General features: G+C 36.8%; 1 protein-coding gene across 3 annotated transcripts in view; it reads left to right on the plus strand.

Annotated features, from left to right (window-relative positions):
• LOC139121466 (TWiK family of potassium channels protein 18-like) overlaps positions 1-23,791 on the plus strand; it is a 124,007-nt gene that overhangs the window by 20,655 nt on the left and 79,561 nt on the right. Inside the window, exon 1 of one of the 3 annotated variants that reach the window (XM_070686365.1) lies at positions 3,508-3,766. The exons of 1 other annotated variant lie outside the window; for it this stretch is intronic. In XM_070686365.1, coding sequence (XP_070542466.1) covers positions 3,744-3,766 — 23 coding nt within the window. In that variant the 5' untranslated portion in view covers positions 3,508-3,743. Of the gene's footprint in view, positions 1-3,507; positions 3,767-21,360; positions 21,523-23,791 lie in introns of those variants that run through there. One more of the 3 variants, XM_070686367.1, reaches the window with a different exon arrangement.

Genomic DNA, 23,791 nt, shown 5'->3' on the forward strand with positions numbered 1-23,791 from the left:
CCTATGCCATGCAGAGCTAATGAAGAACCCCAATGCGGTCCCGTCGCACACCGTCTGCCGACAGGACGAATCAATCAAACATAAAACCGTTCTTCGGGGACTCAGACAAGTGGCAACTGACCCGTTTGCGTGCCCGTAGCCCTGTGTACGACGTTGTGAGTTCCCGGCGTTATACGGCCCAAACACACAGCATCGTACGCAGGCAGGGTAGGGCCGGGCTGGCGTGCCCGTATCGCCGATGAAGTCAGTCATTGTTGTCTCGGAGAGCAGATCGTCCATTTAGCCGACACAACACGAACTGTCTGATACCGGCTACCAACTCGGAGACTCCGGGTCATCAAACTTAGGTGTTGCATGGTGGGATACTTTAACTTCCGCCGCCGTTAAAATAGTTTTGCTCGTCGGAAAAATGTTTTACTCTTCCCCAAATATGTTTACTCTCGCTAGAAAGAATTGCATGCATTATAGGTAATTGCGCCCTCACATAAAATATTTCTCCTCTCAGAAATAAATTTCGCTCTGAAGAAAAGTAAGTTTGACTTTTTCATCCCTTTTTCGTTCTTTCTAAGTTCAGTTTTACCAAATTCTTAAACCACACTCATGTGTAGAAAATATATCTTGAATGAAATAGTTTTGTTGTCTTCAGAAAATAATTTCTCTCCACTGAGAAAAAAATTTTATTCACTATATTTCAATTTGCTGCTCTGAGAAAATCTTTTTTCCATAAAGAAATTAATTTTACTCTTGAAAAATAAAACGTTTCTTTAAGAATTTAAGTTTTCTGCTCTAAAGACATAAGGTTATGTCATTTAAGTAACTCAGTTCGCGCTTAGCAAAAATCTTCAACTCTTGCTGTGAACAATTTTTACTTCTTTTTGAAATAAAAAACGTTTTTGAGAAACAAATATTTTGTTCAAAGTTAAAGTTATTTTTTAAAAGTTAAAGTGTTTTTGTTAAAAGTTTTTAAAAAAAGTTTACCAAAAAAATAAAGTTCCCCCGTTCAGAAATAAAAGTTTGCTGTGGAGAAATAAAATTTCTTACAAATATTAAATATATTGCCAAGAAATATGAGTTTATGTTCAAAAGTAATAAATTTCCATGACGTGTAGGGGAGTCTGTTATCTTGAAAAATATTTACGTTTGTTTTACAAAATAAAAAATACTTTTGAGAAACATATTTTCTTTATTGTTAAAACTAAAACTACTTTTGAGAAGTTAAAGTTAAGATAATGTTAAGATAATGTTGCCCGTACAAAATTAAAAGTTTGCGGTGGAGAAATAAAATCTCTTACAAATATTAAAGATATTGTCAAGAAAAATAAGAGTTTATATTCAAGTTATAGAGTTCCGCGGCGTGTAGGGGCCACCGTACGTTACCTATTAGCTCCTTAAACAAATTCATTAGACAATATTCGGCGTTTTTACTGTTCGTAAAGCTATTAAGGTGTTTTATGTCATGCAAATGTTTTATCGAATGGGAGATATAATTTTCTAATTAAAAACGTTACTCATAGGGAATATTTTGCGAGGCTGTGCTCTACAAATACGAGGTAAAGAAATATAATGAAAAGGAAATAAGGACTTCTCGCGAGGTTCTTTCTTCGTCACCGTCAGCAGTATCATCATCGTGAACAGTCGGGTAAAATTTTGGCTGCTCTGTCTAAAGAAGTTCCAAGGAGGTCAAGGGTCAACGACATATCTTTTTATGTTACCATCGCAAAATACTGAGAACAAACAAAGAAAATGATCACAAGAAAAAAGGCACAATCTACTTATCAATTTTATACGATCCGAATGTAGAAGCTTGAATTAGGAAGAGACCCAGAGCCACGTTGCTCATCACTGTGGTATTTCAAACCAAAAACACCAGGCTATCACATGTCATCACCAAATTTATGACTTTTTAGCGTTTCACTTTTCAAAGCAGATGAGGCATTTTTTAATTGCAGTACCCTCATATTGTCTGTTTGGATGTACAATGATGCAAAACTTCGACCAGGGTGTTAATACTTGCCTCATTCAGGGATAAATTCACTGATTACATTCCAAAGCTGGACTGTTTAAGGCCAAGCTCCGCCATATATTGGTGACTTTGTGGGTAGTTAATTTTAGATGCAACGTACAAAAATAATAATTTGAACAGAAACTTAAGTTTTTATCATATATTATTTTATCTCTGTAGTCTGGCTACGATCCTAAGAAAATAATTTTTTGCATATCACGTATTTGGTCATCTGATCAAGGTTGCTGCTTTACTTTTGACTCGTGTAGGTACGTGTGGTGCAAATATGCTTCCATTTATACTCAGAAACAATGTTCGACACGGTCTGAATTAGTAAAGTGACTGAAATAGCCATCTTAATAGCCGATCATAAAGCTCAAATATCCTCAACTGACATTTGTTACAATTAAACATACTGTTCAAGTCCTCAAAGGTTCTATAAGGCAGTGGCAACTTGATAAAAAGTATCAACAAGCTCTATTAATTCAGGGACTAATGATACAATTTTGCTTATAAAGGTAGGAAATCAATCTTCCGCAGACAATAGTAGCGCCTGCATATTTGTTGCTGCGTCTTGGTGACCTGCGCGTGACCGACAACTTGAAGTGAATATTTGTCATAGCAATAAAAATTGGATGAGGGTAGTACGCGCGCAAAAGAGTAATGCCACGTGGGTGCAAAATTATACCATTTGGGTATTACATAATGCCAAACCCTAACCCCTTGAGGATGCTTGGCCCAAAATGTTGAGAGAGAAGTAAGGCCTTTTTAAAAAGAAATCCCTAACCCTAACTTGCAACAGTGACGCACACTTGACTTGGCACTTTGGCGCCCACATGACAAGTCTAAGAGACGCGCGTACTGATTACCTGCAAAATGGCGATATATATATATATATATATATATATATATATATATATATATATATATATATATATATATATATATATATATATATATCCTACCTTTATATATATATATATATATATATATATATATATATATATATATATATATATATATATATGTTATACATATATGATATTAGAACACGGTGACACAAAGATCTCTCATTTTATGTTTTTTGTTCATGTCAGCAGGTATGTCGACTTCAAAGATATGCATGTTAGACGTCCTTCTAAAGAAAGTGTAAATAGATAATTATCCATATTTCCTTTTCAATTAGAGCATATCACACATTTTTACGGACGACTGACATATTTCACATACGTCATAACGTCATAAACTCGGTTTGACATATTTCCGCTGACTTTTCAGAGAGACATAGCTCCAATGCCTGGGTGGACAATTTCATAAATTACAGTAGTAATGTTGTTATCTTTAATATGAATATTTTACACGGATAAAGGCATTGACCCGTAGATGGTGATTATAACTTCAACGCAACTCAACAGATGAAAAGCTGACCTTTGACTTTTGACATTATTCTGTCAGCACATTATTGGCAGGACTCTGTCTCACCTGACGCATTCAAAATGAGGTCATTTATTCACGCGCTCTTTTTATTTCTCCTAAATACATTTTTGCTAATTGGCTGTGGGTAATTACATGGGGGAATCGAAGTGCGTGTCGTCACTCCACTGGATTGATAAGCGTTCCTTCGTTTATATGCTGTTCGATAATGTAACAGCCACGCTGGCTTGGGTTTTGCTGAGTTCGGAAAGCTGAATATTCGTTGTTTTCTTCTTTGGTGAATTGGCGGGGTCACAAAGCCAGCAGCATGCCTTTCTCCGACCATATGAGGTAATGTGACTTTTCATCTTTCAGTTTAATTGTTCTCCTTTTTCCTCAACAAACTACACAGGTTCAGATAAACGACGCCGGTATAAAGTGCATTGACCGCGATCAAACAAGTATCCACAATAGTTGAGCAAATGGATATTTATATAGCGTTTTCCTGTCCAACTCGCGCTTTTACCTCGACGGTACCATTCATCAGAGATTGTTCATGAACCAGTAGCCATGGTAAGAGCACAATGCAAAGTAGAGCAGGCGAAAGAGAGACAGAAAGAAAAACTGTGCCAGACTAACTGCCCAACCGACAGACAGACAAAGAGACAAACAGACAGACAGACAGACAGACAGACAGACAGACAGACAGACAGACAGACATATAAGAAGACCAACGGAAATTCAGACATACAAAGAAAGTGATCAATAGCTAGTCATGTTGCTCACGTACTATTTGATCTTTCAAGTGAATCCAAATTTACGAACATTCTTTCAAATATTTGTTGTGGATCGCTATGCAGTCGAGATAAAGGACATAATACATGCATTGGCTTCTCGTTGCCAGTATGAATAATAGATATGATAAAATGCCGCCATGACGACCCCATATAAACTACCGTGAAAATTGTTGTTAAACCCACAAAATGCTAACCCCAATTTGCGATATCGTTAATTACATCTGGATGAGTAGTGTGATATCATTTTAGAGAGAGAATCAGTCAGTTAATTAGTATATGCGTTAATCAAAAGTCATTATCTTAACCAGAGCCCAGGAATGTCTCCGAGGAGAAGAGACGAATTCCAGACTTTACCCAGTGGAGAACGGAGATCAGGCAATTAATAGGTCTCATTGCACAGGGTATTTAATTTTCCAAAGTGCAGAGTAACTTGAAATGCGTGCAAATCATGATGCCATTACCAATTCTGGTGTGATGACAATACGAGAAACTCTACACGCGATGTTATATGAGTCAAGGACTATACCGTCACTGATATCAAAAATGAGATTAGAGTTTTAACAATTTTGTATGATTGATTTTCTTCTGTACGTCACAAATTATTTTGTTCTCGCGTCGCATTTTCGCTCATGTGCTTGTAGGGATTATGATATTGTTAAACTTTTTCGTTGCACTTTACAAGACCGTGTTTGTACTGTAGGTCCGGTTCCCATAGAATCTATAATTATGTTACCCTAATACATACACACACACACACACACACACACATATATATATATATATATATATATATATATATATATATATATAATATATATATATATATATATATATATATATATATATATATATATATATATATATAGGCAGGCAAAATATAATACTCAATGCATTTCTGTAGGGCGGTAATACTGAGAATCTAGGAACTTGTAGTTGTCACTCTACAGGCTGTTTCATGCGCTAAGCAATCATCAGATGATTGCTTAGCGCATGAAAATAGCCTTTAGAGTGACAAGTAAAAGTTCCTAGATTCTTAGTAATATATATATATATATATATATATATATATATATATATATATATATATATATATATATATATATATATATATATATATATATATATGTAACACAAATTACTTCGAGTACAAAGTAATATAATAATATCTGTTACTTAATGTCATGCATCCTGCAATCTTCAGACAGAAGATGAGCTTCTACATATGAGTCTTTTTATCAACAGAATGAGTTTAAAGTCAAGTCAAAATATGGCATCTGAATTTTGCCCTTCATAGTTAGCGTAGAGTTTTGGGCCTTCCGAGTACCGGTACATATTTTTAGTTACAGCGATTTGCGTTGAACCGTTGACAATACAGGAACTATACTACCTAAATTGAGGTGTTGCCAATACTTTTAGATGTAAATATCATCAAGTGCTAATTATAGTCCAACAAGAAGAAATCAACACTGCCAAGTTAGAACCATTGTTTGGAAGGAGGTCAGATGAGGTCAAAACTACACGACCAGATCCGAACAAACTGCACTTGGGTGTGTGTCTGTGTGATGTTGCTTTGACTACGTGACCCCCTTCAAGACAATATTTCAACATTCGCAGAGTTGAGTTCTATATTATTGATTGATATTACCGCCTTAACGATAACCCTGACAGTGATAGCAACTCCTCTATTTATACAGTATGTCTATAATTACCGTATTGCCAACGGTTCAACGCAAACCACTGTGATTTCCAAGGTTTTTATTCGCACAATCAACTAAGCCAAAACAAGATGAAATGTCCTCTTCCCTTTCGAAGGTCACGTGAAAAGTATTTGTTTTTGTTGTTTACTAGTATACTGTCGGTTTATGCTTATAACTGGCTGAAACTCCAAAACTGTAAAACTGGCACGCCATGCAGTAGCGAGCAAGAAAAATAAACCATTGAAATTCTTCAAAAAGCCTAGCCCTGGCGTTGATCACTCAGCAATAGACTACAGACCACAAGGGTCTTCGAATACCCTCGCGCCATTTGTCGAGCAGTCTGCCCTTGTTAATGAATATTCTTCATTATGCAAATATGGTGCAATTACACTGATAAGAAATTGTAGCTATTAGTTCAATGCCCTGTACGTTCAATTAAAATGACGTACCGCAACAATTGCGATTGACTGACACGGGGCAATAAACAAAACAATTATGAACGGCGGGACAAAGAAGTTTTAATCAATGTAAAAAGGCTTAATAACAGAACATGCAAAAGGTTTAGGGCTAATTATTGTAATGCAGACAGCACCAAGAGATCATCCGTCAGAAGATGGCTAGACAGCGGTGAGTACAGGATAAACCAGTTGTTGTTATTTCTATGTCCCGTTCCCAAAGAAACATCCAAACAGATCATGTACATTTAGGAAAAATAAAAGTCTAGTTGCCCCATTTTGTCAAGTAACAGTTTCCGTCGTTTCGCTCTTATTGATGGGATGTAACCTTGAAGTGGTAATTGTTTTTTCCCGTTTGCCTAAAGCCAGAGGAAAAGCTAAAACAAACTAAAACAAGATTAACCTGTAGTCATAGTTATAATTTTCATTGTCTGATAAACACAGTGCTTCAGCTTTGCCCCGGGTAGCTGTCCCGATACAAATGCTATACGTTACGGCACGCCCTTGGTTCGTCTTTCTTGTAAATCATCCTTCTTTTTTATGAACTCTGAGCAAAGGGCGATCGCAATGATATTAAGGGACGTGTCTCTTATTGTCCTATTACCATTCGTACAGTTACAGTGTTATGGTTAATGAAACCGAGTCAGATAACGCAGTATTGGACATCAATGTACACGCTTATTTCAATGCCACACGGGCAAGATAAGCAGATAACTGAAATTACTCATTTGCCTTATCAGTCGTCAGGATCGTATTTTCATAATTCACACTGCGCATACCATAATTTCAATTGATAATATTGTTTCACTGTGTCTTCATTACGCCATTGAAAAAGCTAAATTATTATTTTTGTCTTCTTTTTCTTGTCACGCCGCCATAGAAATTCGGTAATTTTGTACTTATAAGGCGCATCATGTCAGGCGGTCACATTGTTTTTCGGGTTTTGTTACTTTATTGTTTTGCTCTCTTTTCTTTCGTTACGGAGAAAAGATAAAATATGTCTTGACGTCAATTATTGAAGGATCATAATTAATAACTTGTGCGATTCAACTGTTTTCAAAATGAGATGACAACTCCTATTTGATCAGGGTGTAAGGCAAGTAAGGATCATCGAAATGACGCATTCAAGCGGTGACGGATGCCGAGTACGGCCCTTGCGATAGAGGTGTGAACTTTTACACAAGTCTTCCTTCAATGCAGTAAGCCCCTCGAAAGTGAAAGCCTTAAACTTTTTCTTAATCTTTCCTAAATGAAACCTTCGACCATTCTCTTACCAAAGCAAGAATAATCAAAGTGAGACTTGAGTGGACACCGTGGGTCATCAGTATGTATTAGGGAGATGGTGCAGTGGCAAAGAATGTGAAATTTTCAGAAGAGTTACTTTCAGAACGTGCTTAGGAATACAATTCAGAATAACATTCAGACACTCACTATGTGAGATAATATTCTGTATATTCCAGAAGAGTCCTTTCAGAATGTGCTTTGGAATACAATTCAGAATAATATTCAGACACTCACTATGTGAGATAATATTCTGCATATTCTAGAAGTAACAAGTCATTGACAATGACATAGTCCCCACTTGTAATAGGAGTATTAGTCTTGATGGGGCAGGGAAATGAGGTCATTAAGAAGTATCACTGGAGTGTATATGTTCAGATCTATGGACACATAGGTCTATGTCATTGTTCCCATTTTGAAACAAGAGGCATGTCTAAGTTATGGTTCTAAATCGGGAAAAAGATCAGACCTCTAGCTGTATTGGCCTGCCAAGAAATACATATGTGCATAATAAAAGAGGTACAAGATGTGACATCTTAAGGTCTACTATCCTATCAAATTGAAGCGTAAAGAACTTGTGGTTACTGAGTTATGCATATATATGCATATTCAAGGTCAAAGGTCATCAAGGTCACGTGACATTTTGAAAAAACCCATTGTATTGCTAATTAATCCATATATGCCAAAATTCAGACCTCTAGCTCTATTGGCTTGCCCACAATTATATATGGGCATAATTAACGAGGTAAAGCATGTGTTGTCATAAGGTCTCCCATCCTACTAAATATAAAGGACATAGCACTTGTGGTTACTTATTTATTGACATAATCGTGTATTTTAGGTAAAAGGTTATCGAGGTCACATGACATTTTGTCAAAAATTTCTATCCTATAGTCTGTCCCTATATACTAAAAATCATACATTTACCTCTATTGGCTTGCTCAAAATTAGATATGCACATAATTAATGAGGTACAATATGTGGCGTCATAAGGTGTCCCATCGTACGAAATATGAAGGGTGTAGCACTTGTGGTTCCTGAGTTATGGACAAATATGTATACTTGAGGTCAAAGGTCATTGAGGTCACGTGACATTTTTTCAAAAAAATTGTATTGCTAAGTTATCCCTACATACCAAAAATCAGACCTCTAGCTCTATTGGCTCGCTCAAAATTAGATATGTGCATAATTAATGAGGTACAATATGTGGCGTCATAAGGTGTCCCATCATACCAAATATGAAGGGTGTAGCACTTGTGGTTACTGAGTTTTGGACAAATTGTACATTTGAGGTCAAAGGTCACCGAGGTCACGTGACATTTTGTCAAAATAATTGTATTGCTAAGTTATCCCTATATACCAAAAATCAGACCTCTAGCTCTATTGGCTCGCTCAAAATTAGATATGTGCATAATTAATGAGGTACAATATGTGGCGTCATAAGGTGTCCCATCATACCAAATATGAAGGGTGTAGCACTTGTGGTTACTGAGTTATGGACAAATATGTATATTTGAGGTCAAGGTCACCGAGGTCACATGACATTTTGTCAAAATAATTGTATTGCTAAGTTATCCCTATATACCAAAAATCAGACCTCTAGCTCTATTGGCTCGCTCAAAATTAGATATGTGCATAATTAATGAGGTACAATATGTGGCGTCATAAGGTGTCCCATCATACCGAATATGAAGGGTGTAGCACTTGTGGTTACTGAGTTATGGACAAATATGTATATTTGAGGTCAAAGGTCACCAAGGTCACATGACATTTTGTCAAAAAAATTGTATTGCTAAGTTATCCATATATACCAAAAATCAGACCTCTAGCTCTATTGGCTTGCTCAAAATTAGATATGCACATAATTAATGAGGTACAATATGTGGCATCATAGGGTGTCCCATCATACCATATATGAAAGGTTTAGCACTTGTGGTTACCGAGTTATGGACAAATATGTATATTTGAGGTCAAAGGTCACGTGACATTTTGTCAAAGCGTCTGAGATATCTGCGTGAACGAATGGACTCACATGAATGGACTAACGGACTGACATGACCCAATCTATGAGCCCCCTGGACTTTATCTGTGGGACTAAAAACTGTGTCACTGCATCCTTTTTGCAATATGAATACGATGAGAAACTAAATTTTTATTTTTCTTGGCCTTATACATGGGAGTCTATGGACTACCTTATACATGGGAGTCTATGGACTGCCTTAAACATGGGAGTCTATGGACTGCCTTATACATGGGAGTCTATGGAGGTGAAAACTAAAAAGTCCTCTAACACGGCCAAATTTGATCGCATTGTGAAACAAATCAACGTGCATCTGTATGAGGTAGAGTACTATCCTTGTACCAAGTTTGAACGAAATCGCTCCAGGCGTCTCTGAGATATCTGCGTGAACGAAAAAAGTCATAAAATATGCAAATGAGCAATTAATTAATAAGCCACACCCACCAAAATCTAATCAGATCTAAGTCTCATCATGATAATACCAAATACCAAATTGCATGACATTGGACCTAAGGGTTCTTAAGTTATGAGTGGAACAAAATCTGTCTACGGACGGACGGACAGACGGACGGACGGACAGACGGACACACACACAGACATTGTGGCGACATAGGACACCTTTGGTGCTTCGCACCACGGTGTCCAAAAACTGGGGGTCACCGTGCAAAGTTTGGAACTCGCTAAACAAATTACCCAACATTTAGCGAGATTTGAATTTCAAAATGGCCGCCATTCCTGTGATAACTGCATGGCAGAAAATTAAATTTTATATTTTCGAAAAACTAAGACTGTATAAGTTTTTCTCTCTCAAATAGCTTTAAAATGAGCCCCCGCAAGTGGTAGATCAAAAAAGAATTGTAGAAATTTGAGTTTGAATATCTGTCCGAGAGATGCGTTCTACCTTAAAAGGTCCAGTATCTAATAGATCAACTAAACCAACCCCGTCGTTGCATTCATGATGTATCATTTCCTCTCGGGGTCGTTCAGCTTCCCTGTTTGTACGCAGCTTTGTTTCATCGTAATTCTTTGCGATGAATATCGTAAAAAATAAAAGTATCGTCGACACCGACAATCGGTCAGTATGAATCAAGGCCCGGCATTTGTATCATTAATTTCGCCCACCGCCAAAAGATAAAGCTTCCATTCATGAGGTTTTAAGTAGCAAGGTAGGGTGGTTTGAGATAAAATTCAAGTTGAGTAGATACATGTACCCCTTCAGTCGTCTCCGTCGCATTGAACTCCACCGTAACACTCTGTCTACATCTCTGACATCGATCAGCGCCTTGAATTGAACACAAGAGTATACTGTTCTACCACAGGTACAGTAGCTGCGAACACTTGAAATCACAAAGCAGCAAGTAAATTATTCGTAGGGATACTTTAAGATGCAGGTTGCTCATCATTCTATCTCAAAACAGTCAAACTGATAAATGGACTTAGCCTATTGACAGTAAAACAGCAGGGAAGCAATATATATATATATATATATATATATATATATATATATATATATATATATATATATATATATATATATATATATATATATATATATATATATACATACATATATATATATATATATATATATATATATATATATATATATATATATATATATATTTATTTATTTATACAAATAAATAAATATAAATAATAAACAAATTTTTCAGTTTTTTACATGAAGCGCGCCGAATACACAGATGGTTTTCAACAGGCTCAAAAGTAGGAAAATATACAAAGTGCATTAAAAGCAAAAGCGATGTGAAAATACAAAACGGAAGATTTGAGATTTGATATTCAAAGGTCGGGCGGCCAATGGATGCAAATCTGATCTGAGAGCTTCTAGTAATTAATCATGAAAACCGTTATACTTACGAGTTTGCTTTCAATGTACTGATAACGGGACACAGCAATGTCTTCAAGTTCATGCAAACTTCTCAAACATAGGTCAAACTATTTTATTTCAGACACAACAACTAATACGATGGATGATCTAAGTGTGTTTCCTCTACTAAAGCTTGGGAGGGTTAAAGCCCCTATAGCTGCGAATTTTGTGCATCATTTTCATGATTTCATTTTCAAACTAAAGTCGGTTTATGTAAACGTGCTAACTGAAGGACTGCTCCCTGATTTGGACTGTGTCTACGCGTTTAACAGGTTAAATAATAAACGAATATCGCACTCATAATGGCGCCCTCACGGAAAAGTACAAAAAATGCACTGTTTCCTGCACAGACATATCGTGATCATAATGGAAACAAGCATTAAGCCATGTTCACCCGTGGCCACTTTGGTGTTGATCAAGGCTACTTGATACAGACAGAAAATCTGCTAGTAGCCAATAAAGACAAAACAGGCCCTGCTAAGGGTTGTAAATGAGAGCTAACGGTTGGCACCCCGTGTTATTGAGACACAAAATACCACTTGCATTCATGAAAGCTTCTACTTGATAATTAGTTTATTGAGGCAACACACTTTTATGAGCTCACTGCTATAGTATCAAGTAAAATTGTATGTCCCATGCAGACAGTGTGTCAGGGGAAAGTGAATAAACAAGACTTGTACACATGGTACATGGACCAGTGCATGATAATGTTATATTGTATCTCGATCTTGAACATAGGGTGCCAATCGTAAATTCTCATTTACAACCCCAAACAGAGCTAGTTTTGCCTTTGTACAAACAGAATTTCTGTCTGTATTAAGTAGCCTTGATGAACACTAAAGTGGCCACGGGTGCATGCACAACACACAATGGCCAACATTTTGTTGTTGTAATCTTTATTTTTTCTGACACATAATTAGTTTTTGAAAATGGCGGGAAATCCATTTACATGCCACGTTCACCACTTATGACATTGTTATACACTTTTCAGCTTTTAATGGGTCTTATTCAAAGAAAACTCTTGACAAAACTTAGGATATTTGGAGATCGGTTTATTACACATTCGCAGCTATTGGGGCTTTAAGCCAACAAGCCCTGTGGCGACTGCTACAGTACTTTTCATAATTAGGTTATCACATGTAAAATGATTTCGCTTGAATGTGTATACATTTCTCCGCTAGCACTTCGTCCGTAGGATCTTGAACCCTCAGATATGTTCCTAATTTGTAACATAGTTATTATATCATAATTGGAACAACCACCGTCAGCAGGGAATACAACACTTACAGTCAGGAAAGTGGCTTGCACAACGGCGACGACAAGGACAAAACCATACGTATTACTGATATGAATGACACCATCCCGAGTAAACCCCATCCATCCAGTAACTTTAAATTATCAGCGGGTGTCATTTTCCACCAAGGGATTTAGGGCAGTCTTGATAAAAAGTCGGCCAAATAATTCAAATGCAGATATTACTTTAATAATTTGCCATCAAAATTGAAAGAAAAAGAAGTATTGAATCGCAGCAATGTTATAGGCAATTAATTTTCAAATGACAAGACACTCATGTAAGATGACAATATAAAAAATTATACTTTTCGTTGACCTGTTCAGTAGTATGGTAGATAGGTAGAGGCCTTAACTTGCCAGGGACACAGCTTTAACCAGTCCAGTAACGACTTAACACTCTTTCAAACATCGATGATTTCTTCGCACTTTGTGTCACTGCACGCACCGAGTGGCATCGCCAGGATCGTAAGGCTTATGAATTTAGAATTCCATGACCAAATTGTACTGTGGCCCAGACGCCTAGTTTATTGATGATCACAAATCGGAAAGAGAATCACTTGAAACCTTTAACACAGGTGACTAACAATATTGGAAACATCATTTCAAGGGCAACTAACAATCGATTAGTTAGACAGCCAGTCAACGTCCTAGGGGTCACACTTTCATTTTCTGATCGCATCTGCGATTTGAAGTGGACTTCTCCGTCCCACGGAGAGTCGTCAACGAAACGTCATTTCCGGTGTTAGTACTGTAATCACACCAGGTCCAGTCGACTGAGTATTTGCAAGGCGCGCAACAGGTCACGTGACTTATCCAAGGAAGAAGCGTTCGTGTTGGTTGAGTACAGTTTCGCGTTCAACTCCCAAACAATGTCCGATACCATGACGATTCAACCTGTGTGTGAATATGCAATATGCAATATATTTTAACAACAGGACTTTTGTCCGAATCAGACTTAATTATCAGCACATTTTGTATACAATGGGTTATACTTGCCGCCGGCTAACGATTTGTGTTTCAAGTATGTCAACATACTTAATGAAACAAATGAAAAGCATGTTCTCTATCATAAATGTAAAAGAGTATTAATAAGAATATCATTAAAGTCACAGCTATTGTTCCCTTTAATTGAAAAGGCTGCGCCGATGCCAACCTCACAATGGCAATTTTTGAAAGATAAATTGATACATGAATTAACAATAATTGCGGAAAACAAGGCTTAAGGAGACCACACATTCTTTTATCACATGTATTCTATTGAGCATAGTAATCATCGTCTTTGGAAGTATTACATTTTCCGATACTTGCGCCGCGGGGTTGATAATTGTCTGAGTGATTGTGTGTTGCGAATGGCATAGATAGATTGTGGCAAATTTGACGAGGGAGATCAGCAATCGGCGATCTGCAAGGCCTTCCAATTCGTATGTCTTAAAATTTTACGGAAAGCTCGCAGTCTGCATGCAGCCTACTACAGTAAAATATACCCGCTTAGGTAGCATACCTTTAGTTAATTTAGGTAGGGTTCAGGGTTCGTTGATTTAAGACGAGATTATTGAAATATTTCCCCACATCGACGATGGTCATAGGGTCTTTGCTAGATATGGCTAAGTTAAGAGCCCACTAATTCAAGTCCTTTTCGCTGAAAAGCCATGCAGCTAGTATGTGGCAGGCCCTTTAATTCTGTGTGCGGTGGTTGGGTAGGGGGGGGGTGGGGGTCAAAACGATAATGCATTCCAGCGTACGATAATTAAGTACAGAAAAAAACAATGGTGTCAATTACAGTATGTCAAACCATTACACATATTTTCGACAAGTAATTTCTCTGAGTGCCCCAGTGTTTGTCTTAATAAACATGATTGCAAAAACTGTCTGTGGACACACATTTTTAATCAACATAAATGCAAAATATCAAGAGTAATGAGAAATAGCAAATAGAAATTTGAAATGGAGGTTCTCGACAAGTCATATGTCTCGGTCTGTCGCTGAGAGATCATGCGCACTGGGGGAGTTAATTCTCAAAATGGAAAACAAATTTGATATTATATTGGAGATGTTTTTGACGACCCATCGGACAAATTATACTGTTTCCGATCCGTTGTTCGATGATTGAGGCTTCTTTGCCCTAGTCATTGTAAGACGGTTGCAAAATCCCATGCAGTCATTTTTGTATTTGATGAGAACATTTCAAATTTGATCCCTAGCGTTAACAATGTAGGGTTATTCTGAATTTATATTTTCTCATAAAAATTGAGATGAAAATTCTAGGATAAAGAAGTTCAGACTTTTTATTGACAAGTCACATGTCGCTGTACTATAATTGGAAAAAAATGAAACTGATCGTTAGTGGCAGATATACATCAAACGGAAATCGGACCCGACTCCCACTGTGAAACCTGCCAATTTGATGACGCTGAACAAACAGGGTGTCACTGGTTTTCCCAGTGAAATTACTACACGGTGCAGCCACAGGGAAAGTCGGACCGAAATAAGTTAAGTGTTTAAAGTTGAGAGTAGCTCGTTTTCGCCAGGCTTTTCGATGGGATTTCACCAAAATTGAAAACAAAACTTCTTGTTAAAATTTCCTTCCTTGACCGGTGTATCGCAAAATCATACCCTGGCCTTTTACTTCGTTTATGGTAATCGGGTTGAAACCATAGAACCATCAATCAGTGTGAGGACTTATAAAGTGGTGAGCTCTGAGAATTCTTTGATACGCACTTGCTGCACTTCATTCTCTATCGCTCTTCAAATTGAGAAGTCAAATCACCCGCATTTGATCTTCCTTCCTTTTCAACTGCTCAACTGATACCTTATAATTTCAAAATATTGATTGAACGAATGACTGAGATTTACTTGTTTTTGGTTCGAAAAGCGCCCGTCATATGCGACAATACGATGACAAGAAAGGTTAAGTATCGGGTTTGGACACAGGGAGGTAGAAAGCCAGACAACTTTGGTGTGCTTTATGCAAGGGCGGTATAATGGTCTTCAATGGTATACTGTCACCTGTTCCAATTTTGCCATACTTACCATAGGAAGAGAAAATCTAACCAATCACAGATTTTAAGCGGATGGCCACTTTTTAAAAACAGCACCCTCACATGGGCATTTTAAATACCAAAGAACCCCCTTCGACCATATAGGGGCATATTAAGATTACAGGTGACTGTATACCTTTAAGTCGCCCATACGTTTAAGATTTACTTCTATAGGTACTAGGTCATTCCTATTTTTATTTGTCAGGTAGTACGCGCCTTGGAACAATTTTTCGAAAACTTTAATGCGTAATAATAATTTTCTTGTTTACTTATTATGTGGTCTAATTATAAAAACAGGAAGTTTTCATCGTTACAGTGCAGTGAATCCCGATTTTTTTTGTCTGAATTATAGAATGATTTAACGTTTCCTGGGAAAGCTTAAGGAAAAGATTTAATCTTTCTGTTTGGACGCACTCGTTACCTTGGTAGCAGATACTTCCCCTGCTCGTTACAGTCTTTTTCTCCTCTCTCCTAAAACTAGTGCGCCATCAACGATGTTAATAGAACTGTATGGTTCATGCATGGTGTTGTAACATGCTAAGAATGTTTTGATATCCGTCATCGATGTCGTTTTTCATCGTAAAAAATGTAAAAAACTCAAGGCTAGGCATAAGATTAAAAGTTCATTTAGAGAGAATCATTCTGAAAGGTGGATAACCTCTTACGTCATTGCCTAATCATTTTGAATAATTTGCCTCATTCTACAGTGAAGCGTTGTTGTAATTTTTGTTTATTTTACAAGAAACTCATCCCGAGCATTATAAATTCAAACTAAATCAGTATCCCAATATGCTTCCTTCAGTATGTTCTCGCTCCATGCTTTAGCATACAGAGTGTAAAAGTTGAATCAAATATCGGGCAGCACAGAGGAGAAAATGTTTTTCCGGTAAATGGTTATACGGAGATTTGTAAAAAAGGTGCATATCTGTCTTTCTCATCATCCCCCGAAACCGACTCGGAGGTAATTATTTAAATGCAATGCCCGCTTGCAGAAGATGATGAAGGCAATATTCTGCTTCTATGCAGTCCACGCAATAGCTACTGAAGGATGCCCTTGCTTTTGGGTAGTCTATGGCTGGCCCCAAGAATTCCAGAAAGGAGTGTTTCTGCAATTGGACTTCTGAACACCCTTCAAACAGCGCCGACAATGGAATCATCCGGAGAGCCTCGATTCATATGTTTTATGGCTTGAATTTAACGATAAATTGGTTCAGTTTAAGACACAAATTAAAATCATATTAATCAACCCTCGAGGGACACAAGGAAAATTTGATGTATGATGTCTGTCCGAACTCCAGCATACAGACCATCAAAACCACCTGTCACAGTTTAAATTGTGCATTCGCCATTTTCTCTTTCTAGATGTGTAAGATTCTTTTATTGACAGAGTACCTTACCTAGGATTGAGCCAAACATTTACATGTGTTACGTTGGTGGCATCAGTGCGAAATCTCACAGGTGTCCTCGAGGACCGCGTAAATGGCAGTTCTGACTAAGAGAGAGATAGAAGCCACCTGGACGTGTGATATTGGATGAGATTTACACAAGATTCGCAGCCTTCTCTCTGTATAATCTAGATCCACCGCGGCCATGGTTTTGCCCTATGTTATTGATAGCTCCCTGAACGTTTGTAAGTCGGAATGAAAGAGTCAACCTTGGCGCATGACATTGTCAGCTAATAGTCGACGTCGTCATTATTGCATAGAATGATTATTAATTGATAAATTGATTTACTGCAATTTGCAATTTTTATTTTCAGCACCGTAAGAGCAGCTGCGTAACAACCCTCGATCGGGTGATATGTATATATATATATATATATATATATATATATATATATATATATATATATATATATATATATATATATATATATATATATATATATATATATATATATATATATATATATATGATATATATATAAATTTGAAGTAATTAGTGTAAATATTAATGATGCTCTGGCATCGAGCACTGTAATTTCCCATAAGGACATTTGTATACTTATATATAAGTATATATACATATATATATATATATATATATATATATATATATAATATATATTATATATATATATATATATATATATATATATATATATATATATATATATATATATATATATATATATATATATATAACACCAATAACCAATATATTTAACCGCACTCTCTGTGACCAAGTTCAGAGGTTGCTATGAAGCCATTATGGTGATAACCGGGAGGGCACATTGTATACATTTTGTGTATATATATATATATATATTATATATATAATATATATATATATATATATATATATATATATATATATATATATATATAATAATATATATATATATATATATATATATATATATATATTATATATATATATTATATATATATATATATATATTCCGGTTATTCATAGTCAAAGCTAGTTCAATTTTCTCTCACGGACAAAAAAGATAATACTAACAGGAACTATCATCTCCATTGACACTGATTAGTTAAATGCGACAATCGGTAAGTGAGTAAGTGCAGTCCCGCACTGTGAAATAGTCAAGAGTAAAAGTATCGGGTAAATTGTCTGTTAATTGTTTAAATATTAGGTTGGCTAACATTGTCTGAAAAGCATTTTATTACTATTAAGTAAAATGGTGTTATTGCTGATTTGAAAATGATACTTTCATGGCTCGCACAGCATTGAATTCTGTCTGATATGTTTACTATGTACTATCTGAGAAGGATTGTTATAGAGTCGGTAAGGCTATTACAAAATTCATGATGGGCAAAGGCAGAACTGTACATACAAATGAGATGTGTCAGAGATCCAGTTTTCTGGGTGTATTGTCAAGTTAATATCAACATTACTGGCTTTTTCACAGATTTTTCCATCGGAAAACCAGGAAACAGGTCTTTTAAAATTGCACAATCAAAATGTTTTAGGAAATGACCGATTTCCTGGGAAGGAGATGGCAATTTTTATCGGATCTTTTTTGAGATCCATAATTTCTATACCCTGCGAGGTTTTGTAATCTAAAACGTAATTTGTAACACAATCTTGAACGTTAATTGTAGGCATAAACATGTAAAGATATACCTTTGACAGACTGTCATCTCGATTAATTGACGTCCGATTGCACAAATCGACGAGAATTGTGGGTAATTATCACTCCCTTCGTAATTCAAGTATCTGTTAAAACTCTAAAAAGGAGATTTCTCGTGAGCAAAGAGTGCATAAAATGGTGGATTTTGAAATATGTCCACGATTGTCCGACATTTTAACATATGCTAAAAGACGTATTGAAACAGACATGCGGCAATTTATTTCATGGATTACGTTAAATACAATAGGCCTACCCGTCTTTCGGAGAAGGTTAAGTTGGAAGCTCTGGAAATAGAAAATAATTTACACGTATTGTTCAATTTTAAAAAGCACTAATGATGCAACATGCCGTTGCATCATATTAAATCATTATCATTAGGGAGCTATCGTAATTTACGGCCGGGGGTCGGGAGAATGGGAGGATGGTAATGAACAGATGCTTATGTGAATGATAACTATTACTAAACAAAAAGTGCAGTCTTGGGAAATACTCACGTGTGAATTTTGTCTTGATTATCACCAAAACGCGCTATTTTAATGTCACATTTTCTTAAGTTTCTGATCAGAAGGGGGACCCTCTCCTGAACTCCCCACGTATTCTCTGCTTGGCAGCTGCCTTGTCATCAAACACACATACCGGTATATAATAATGCAGTTACCACACATCACATCAAGCTTCAAACTGTCCCTGTATACTTTCATGCAATAATATGTTTACCTTTCGTAGCATCCTACTGCTGGAGGATACTGGGTAAATTTAAATTGATATAGATTCACTGTATATCAACAAAAAATAATCAAATTAATAAATGTCTGTTTAATGTACAGCTCTAACACCTATCCCGCCAGGTAGCATTACTTCCCAATACGCAAATTAAAGTCAGGGAAAAGTAGTAATATTAAGTATTTTCTCCTACTTGACATAGTATGCGATCGCAGTCTGTAAAAAAGGCTAGTTTTCAATCGGGTTCGAACCCACAACATACGGCATCAGTCGCCTAGCGGAGAGGCCACAGAGAGAACCGCTCGTGTAAAAAAGGTTTAAAGTTTACAGTATTTATGTTTTCACGGACCTTCTGATTTAAGTCTATTCAAAGTGCAATAAATGGGATATGTTATGCCTCAAAGTTTTTAACCAGTTTGATCTGATGATGACATGAACATGGCAGGATAGTGTAAATTTGGTGTTGTACCTTACTTTAACTGAGGTAGGGAACTGCCCACCGATAGTTCAGTATCAGCCGATTCCATTGGTTTGCACACTAATTGGGTTTTTTTATTTCATTAGAAACTTTCATTGAAGACTTGCAAAAGAGTCCCTGTTTTAGATTCCAAAAAAGGGTTGATTATCCCTTCATGTACCAAAAAACCTGCTGACTCAGCAGTTTTCTTTACTCCGTTGATGAATACATCACTAGTTACCTTCATTGCGGGATCGCAGTTTTCGTCATACAATCTTAAGATAAATAAATGTTTTAGAACTCAACTCTGCAGGAATACTTATTACTCTGCAGGAATACTTATTTCAGTCTTAATTCGCTGCTTGCATGTTTTAGGGATGAATTCTTTTCTTATAAAAACAGTGTGAACTGCATAAAATCAAAGGGTACGAACGGCATATTTTTTAAGATGTGTCTCCAATAGTTGGGGACACTACAGTTTCTCATAAATTCGTGTCTACTCACAGTGTCATACACAACTTAATTCAAAAATCAGAAAAATTACATTAATCTCCGACAAGTTTTATGTTAAAGTCGTCAAAACTGAGAATAAATGTTTTTTAAAAAATGTCCTGTCGACAGGGAGTTGGTTCAAGTGGAAAATTCGGACGTGAAGAAGGGGGATACTGAAGATTTCGAAATGCCTGGGGCAGTTCTTCAGACCCCCGGCCGTAATTAATGACGGCTTCCTTACAATTGAGAGAGAGAGAGAGAGAGAGAGAGAGAGAGAGAGAGAGAGAGAGAGAGAGAGAGAGAGAAGAGAGAGAGAGAGAGAGAGAGAGAGAGAGAGACTCTGAAAGGATATATCATGACGTGTCAGTTTCCAGCGCTGAGCAGACAGTCACAAATACCAATATGCTTAACGATGCTATAAAATTCTTTTATAACCAGTTACGCCACTTTCATTGTACGCACGCGTGAATTTGTCAGAAGGTGAATGGAGCATGCGACCTCAGAGCCTTTGTGAATATTTCGTATAAAATAAAATCATGTTGTCCTTATGAATATGCCAATCACAATAATCCGTATGAGCCCATGGAAACGGAAACCTCCAATTACTGCCCTTGTAATCAAGGCGCATTGTACCATATGCTTGTCACGTGACTTTGCTGGTACAAAGTTTGGGGTGTTAGCCATTAGGGAAGTTATTTTGGTATGTAAATTGGATATATTATGCGTGGTACTGACAAATACAGCTGCATTTACTGAGGTCCTGGGTCAGTCGTGTGATCCGTACCATTCCTCCACAAACGCTGCGAAATAGGTCAGTGATCTGTCTCTTACCTGAAAACGTCGTTGTAGAATCTGAAACGGTCGACTGCCAGGTAAGAACTATGTCTTTGTGTTTTCTCCTCCCCCTTCGGTTTCTCTTCGTTTATTTTATTTAAAACAACGGTCGAATTTCGAATTTGTGATTCATGTCATTTCGACATCTCGGTTAATTCGACTGCAATTTGACGTATATTCGGATTTGCCCAGTACCAGCGCCTTCAACGCCGCTTTCATCAAGCCATGGCGCGATTTCATCTCTGCAAAATGCTCGCCACATGACGAGTGTGCCGTGTACCATTACACGGTCTCCTGTGATTATCATCTGTTTTGTTGGATGTTAATAACTAGGGTGCAACCGCCGCAGGACTAAAGATTTTTACAGTATGAGTCGTAATTGGCAATCTGCTGTAAGATTAAATTAAGGGATAGTACGCATAGTACGCGATTATTGGGAGTTATGCATACAAATTAGGAGAGAGAGAGAGAGAGAGAGAGAGAGAGAGAGAGAGAGAGAGAGAGAGAGAGAGAGAGATGAGGAAGGAGAGAATAAGAAGAACAGATAAAGACAGACGAAGACTGACACCTGAGGAATACTAGATACAAAAAGAGACACCTTTTCCAAAACTGATAATGTATTCAAAAGACAAACCATAAGAGAGAGTCGTCTATTTTGTTCCCTATACTTCGATTCGACGATTCCAATTACGATATTCTACTGTCGAAAAGGTAGAACTGTTTATTGCAATATTGATTTGAAACTTTTTTCTTTTAAAAAGGAGCACGGGTACGTCGCCCGTTGTACTTGGCATGGCAGACTATGACAGAGATATGTCTTTTGAATGTCTTTCTTTTCTGAAACTGCCAGGACAGGTGCTGGTGATAATTGAAACTGACTGTACGATAACTGCTGACATTAATTTGGTATCTTGTATAAATACACCTCAGCTCTTCTAAAAGTTGTAGCATTGATGAGTTAATGGCAGCAATTTTGAACATTTTTTATTAAAATTCTTAAAAAACTTTTCACTCAAAAACAGACGGATACTAAATTTTGTGTTCAGACAGATGGAGGCGGGACACACAGGTAGGGTATATAGAAATGTAGATTATCGGGTTAACAGATACATGACGGAATCAGTACAAGTTTAATTTCAAGGCTATTGATCTATTTTTATGCGTTAAAAGAGTATGCAAATTTCAAAGATTTATCTTCATTTAAAGGTCAGAGTGATCTTCAAAAGAAGCCCGAGGACAAATTTTAAAAAACATGAATCTCTCTGTGATACCTTGTGAACATGTCATGCCGTGCAACGCGACGGACGGTTAGCCTTGTGTAACAATCGTCAATTACTTTATCTGCGACCTCGTTAAACGTATGTCATTTGCGACGAACTTAATTTGGAACATTTGTTTTGTGCCACCTGCCGATGTCATAATCATAGACGTCCAACTGCCTACTATAATTAAGAGTGTGGACGTTCGACTTCAAAATTCAAAGGCGTCCAGGATTTTAATTGGTGGCACAGGTACTGCCGTGGGTAATTAGTGATAAGCAACTTTTTTAATGTCATTAAAAACAAATGAAGGTAATTTGAAAATTGCAGGACAATGTCGAGCCTTGTAAACGAGAAAATTTTCGGAGCATTATTTTTAGTGTCATTAAAAAACAAATGCAGGTAATTTGAAAATGGACAATTTCGAGTCGTACGAAGGAGAAAACACTTGACTGTGAAATGTTCCGTATCGAGAGAGCTGTAGCAGAATCCACTTTGCAAAATCCATTTTGATATACAGTATATAATAGATAAAATAATGGATTCACTCAGTTTTCAGCAAAACTGCCAAGTAATCTTGTAGAATCCAAAATGGAATCCAATACAATCCTTTGTGGACTCAGCTCTTTTGGCACAGGGGAATGGAAATTTTTGAGAATCGTCGAAACAATCTTCTGTCATTACTGTTCGGGTGACGAAAAAAGCAGATTGATACACGTCGCAGTGCACACTCGGCCAGGCTCTCATGAAACCCATAAATAGATATACAGTATGACGTAACATCATTGTCGTCTGAAATCATAATTACACATGTGAATTTTGGTAAGTCGAACATCAAGCAACGTAGCGCTAATCGGCAGGACCATAAAAGCAGATCGGCTCAATGGATTCGCTTAGTATTCTAACATCCATAAATGCTAGGACAGGAAAAATAGCAAAATAATTTTGATGCAGCGTTATTGTTGAATTTAGATTATGCCACTTGATAATGATAATTGTGGATGAGATTAGTCACAGCTTAAAATATGTGCATTTAAAGGGAGGGATC

This window comes from Ptychodera flava, chromosome 21 (genome assembly GCF_041260155.1).
Source record: "Ptychodera flava strain L36383 chromosome 21, AS_Pfla_20210202, whole genome shotgun sequence".
NCBI lineage: Eukaryota > Metazoa > Hemichordata > Enteropneusta > Ptychoderidae > Ptychodera > Ptychodera flava.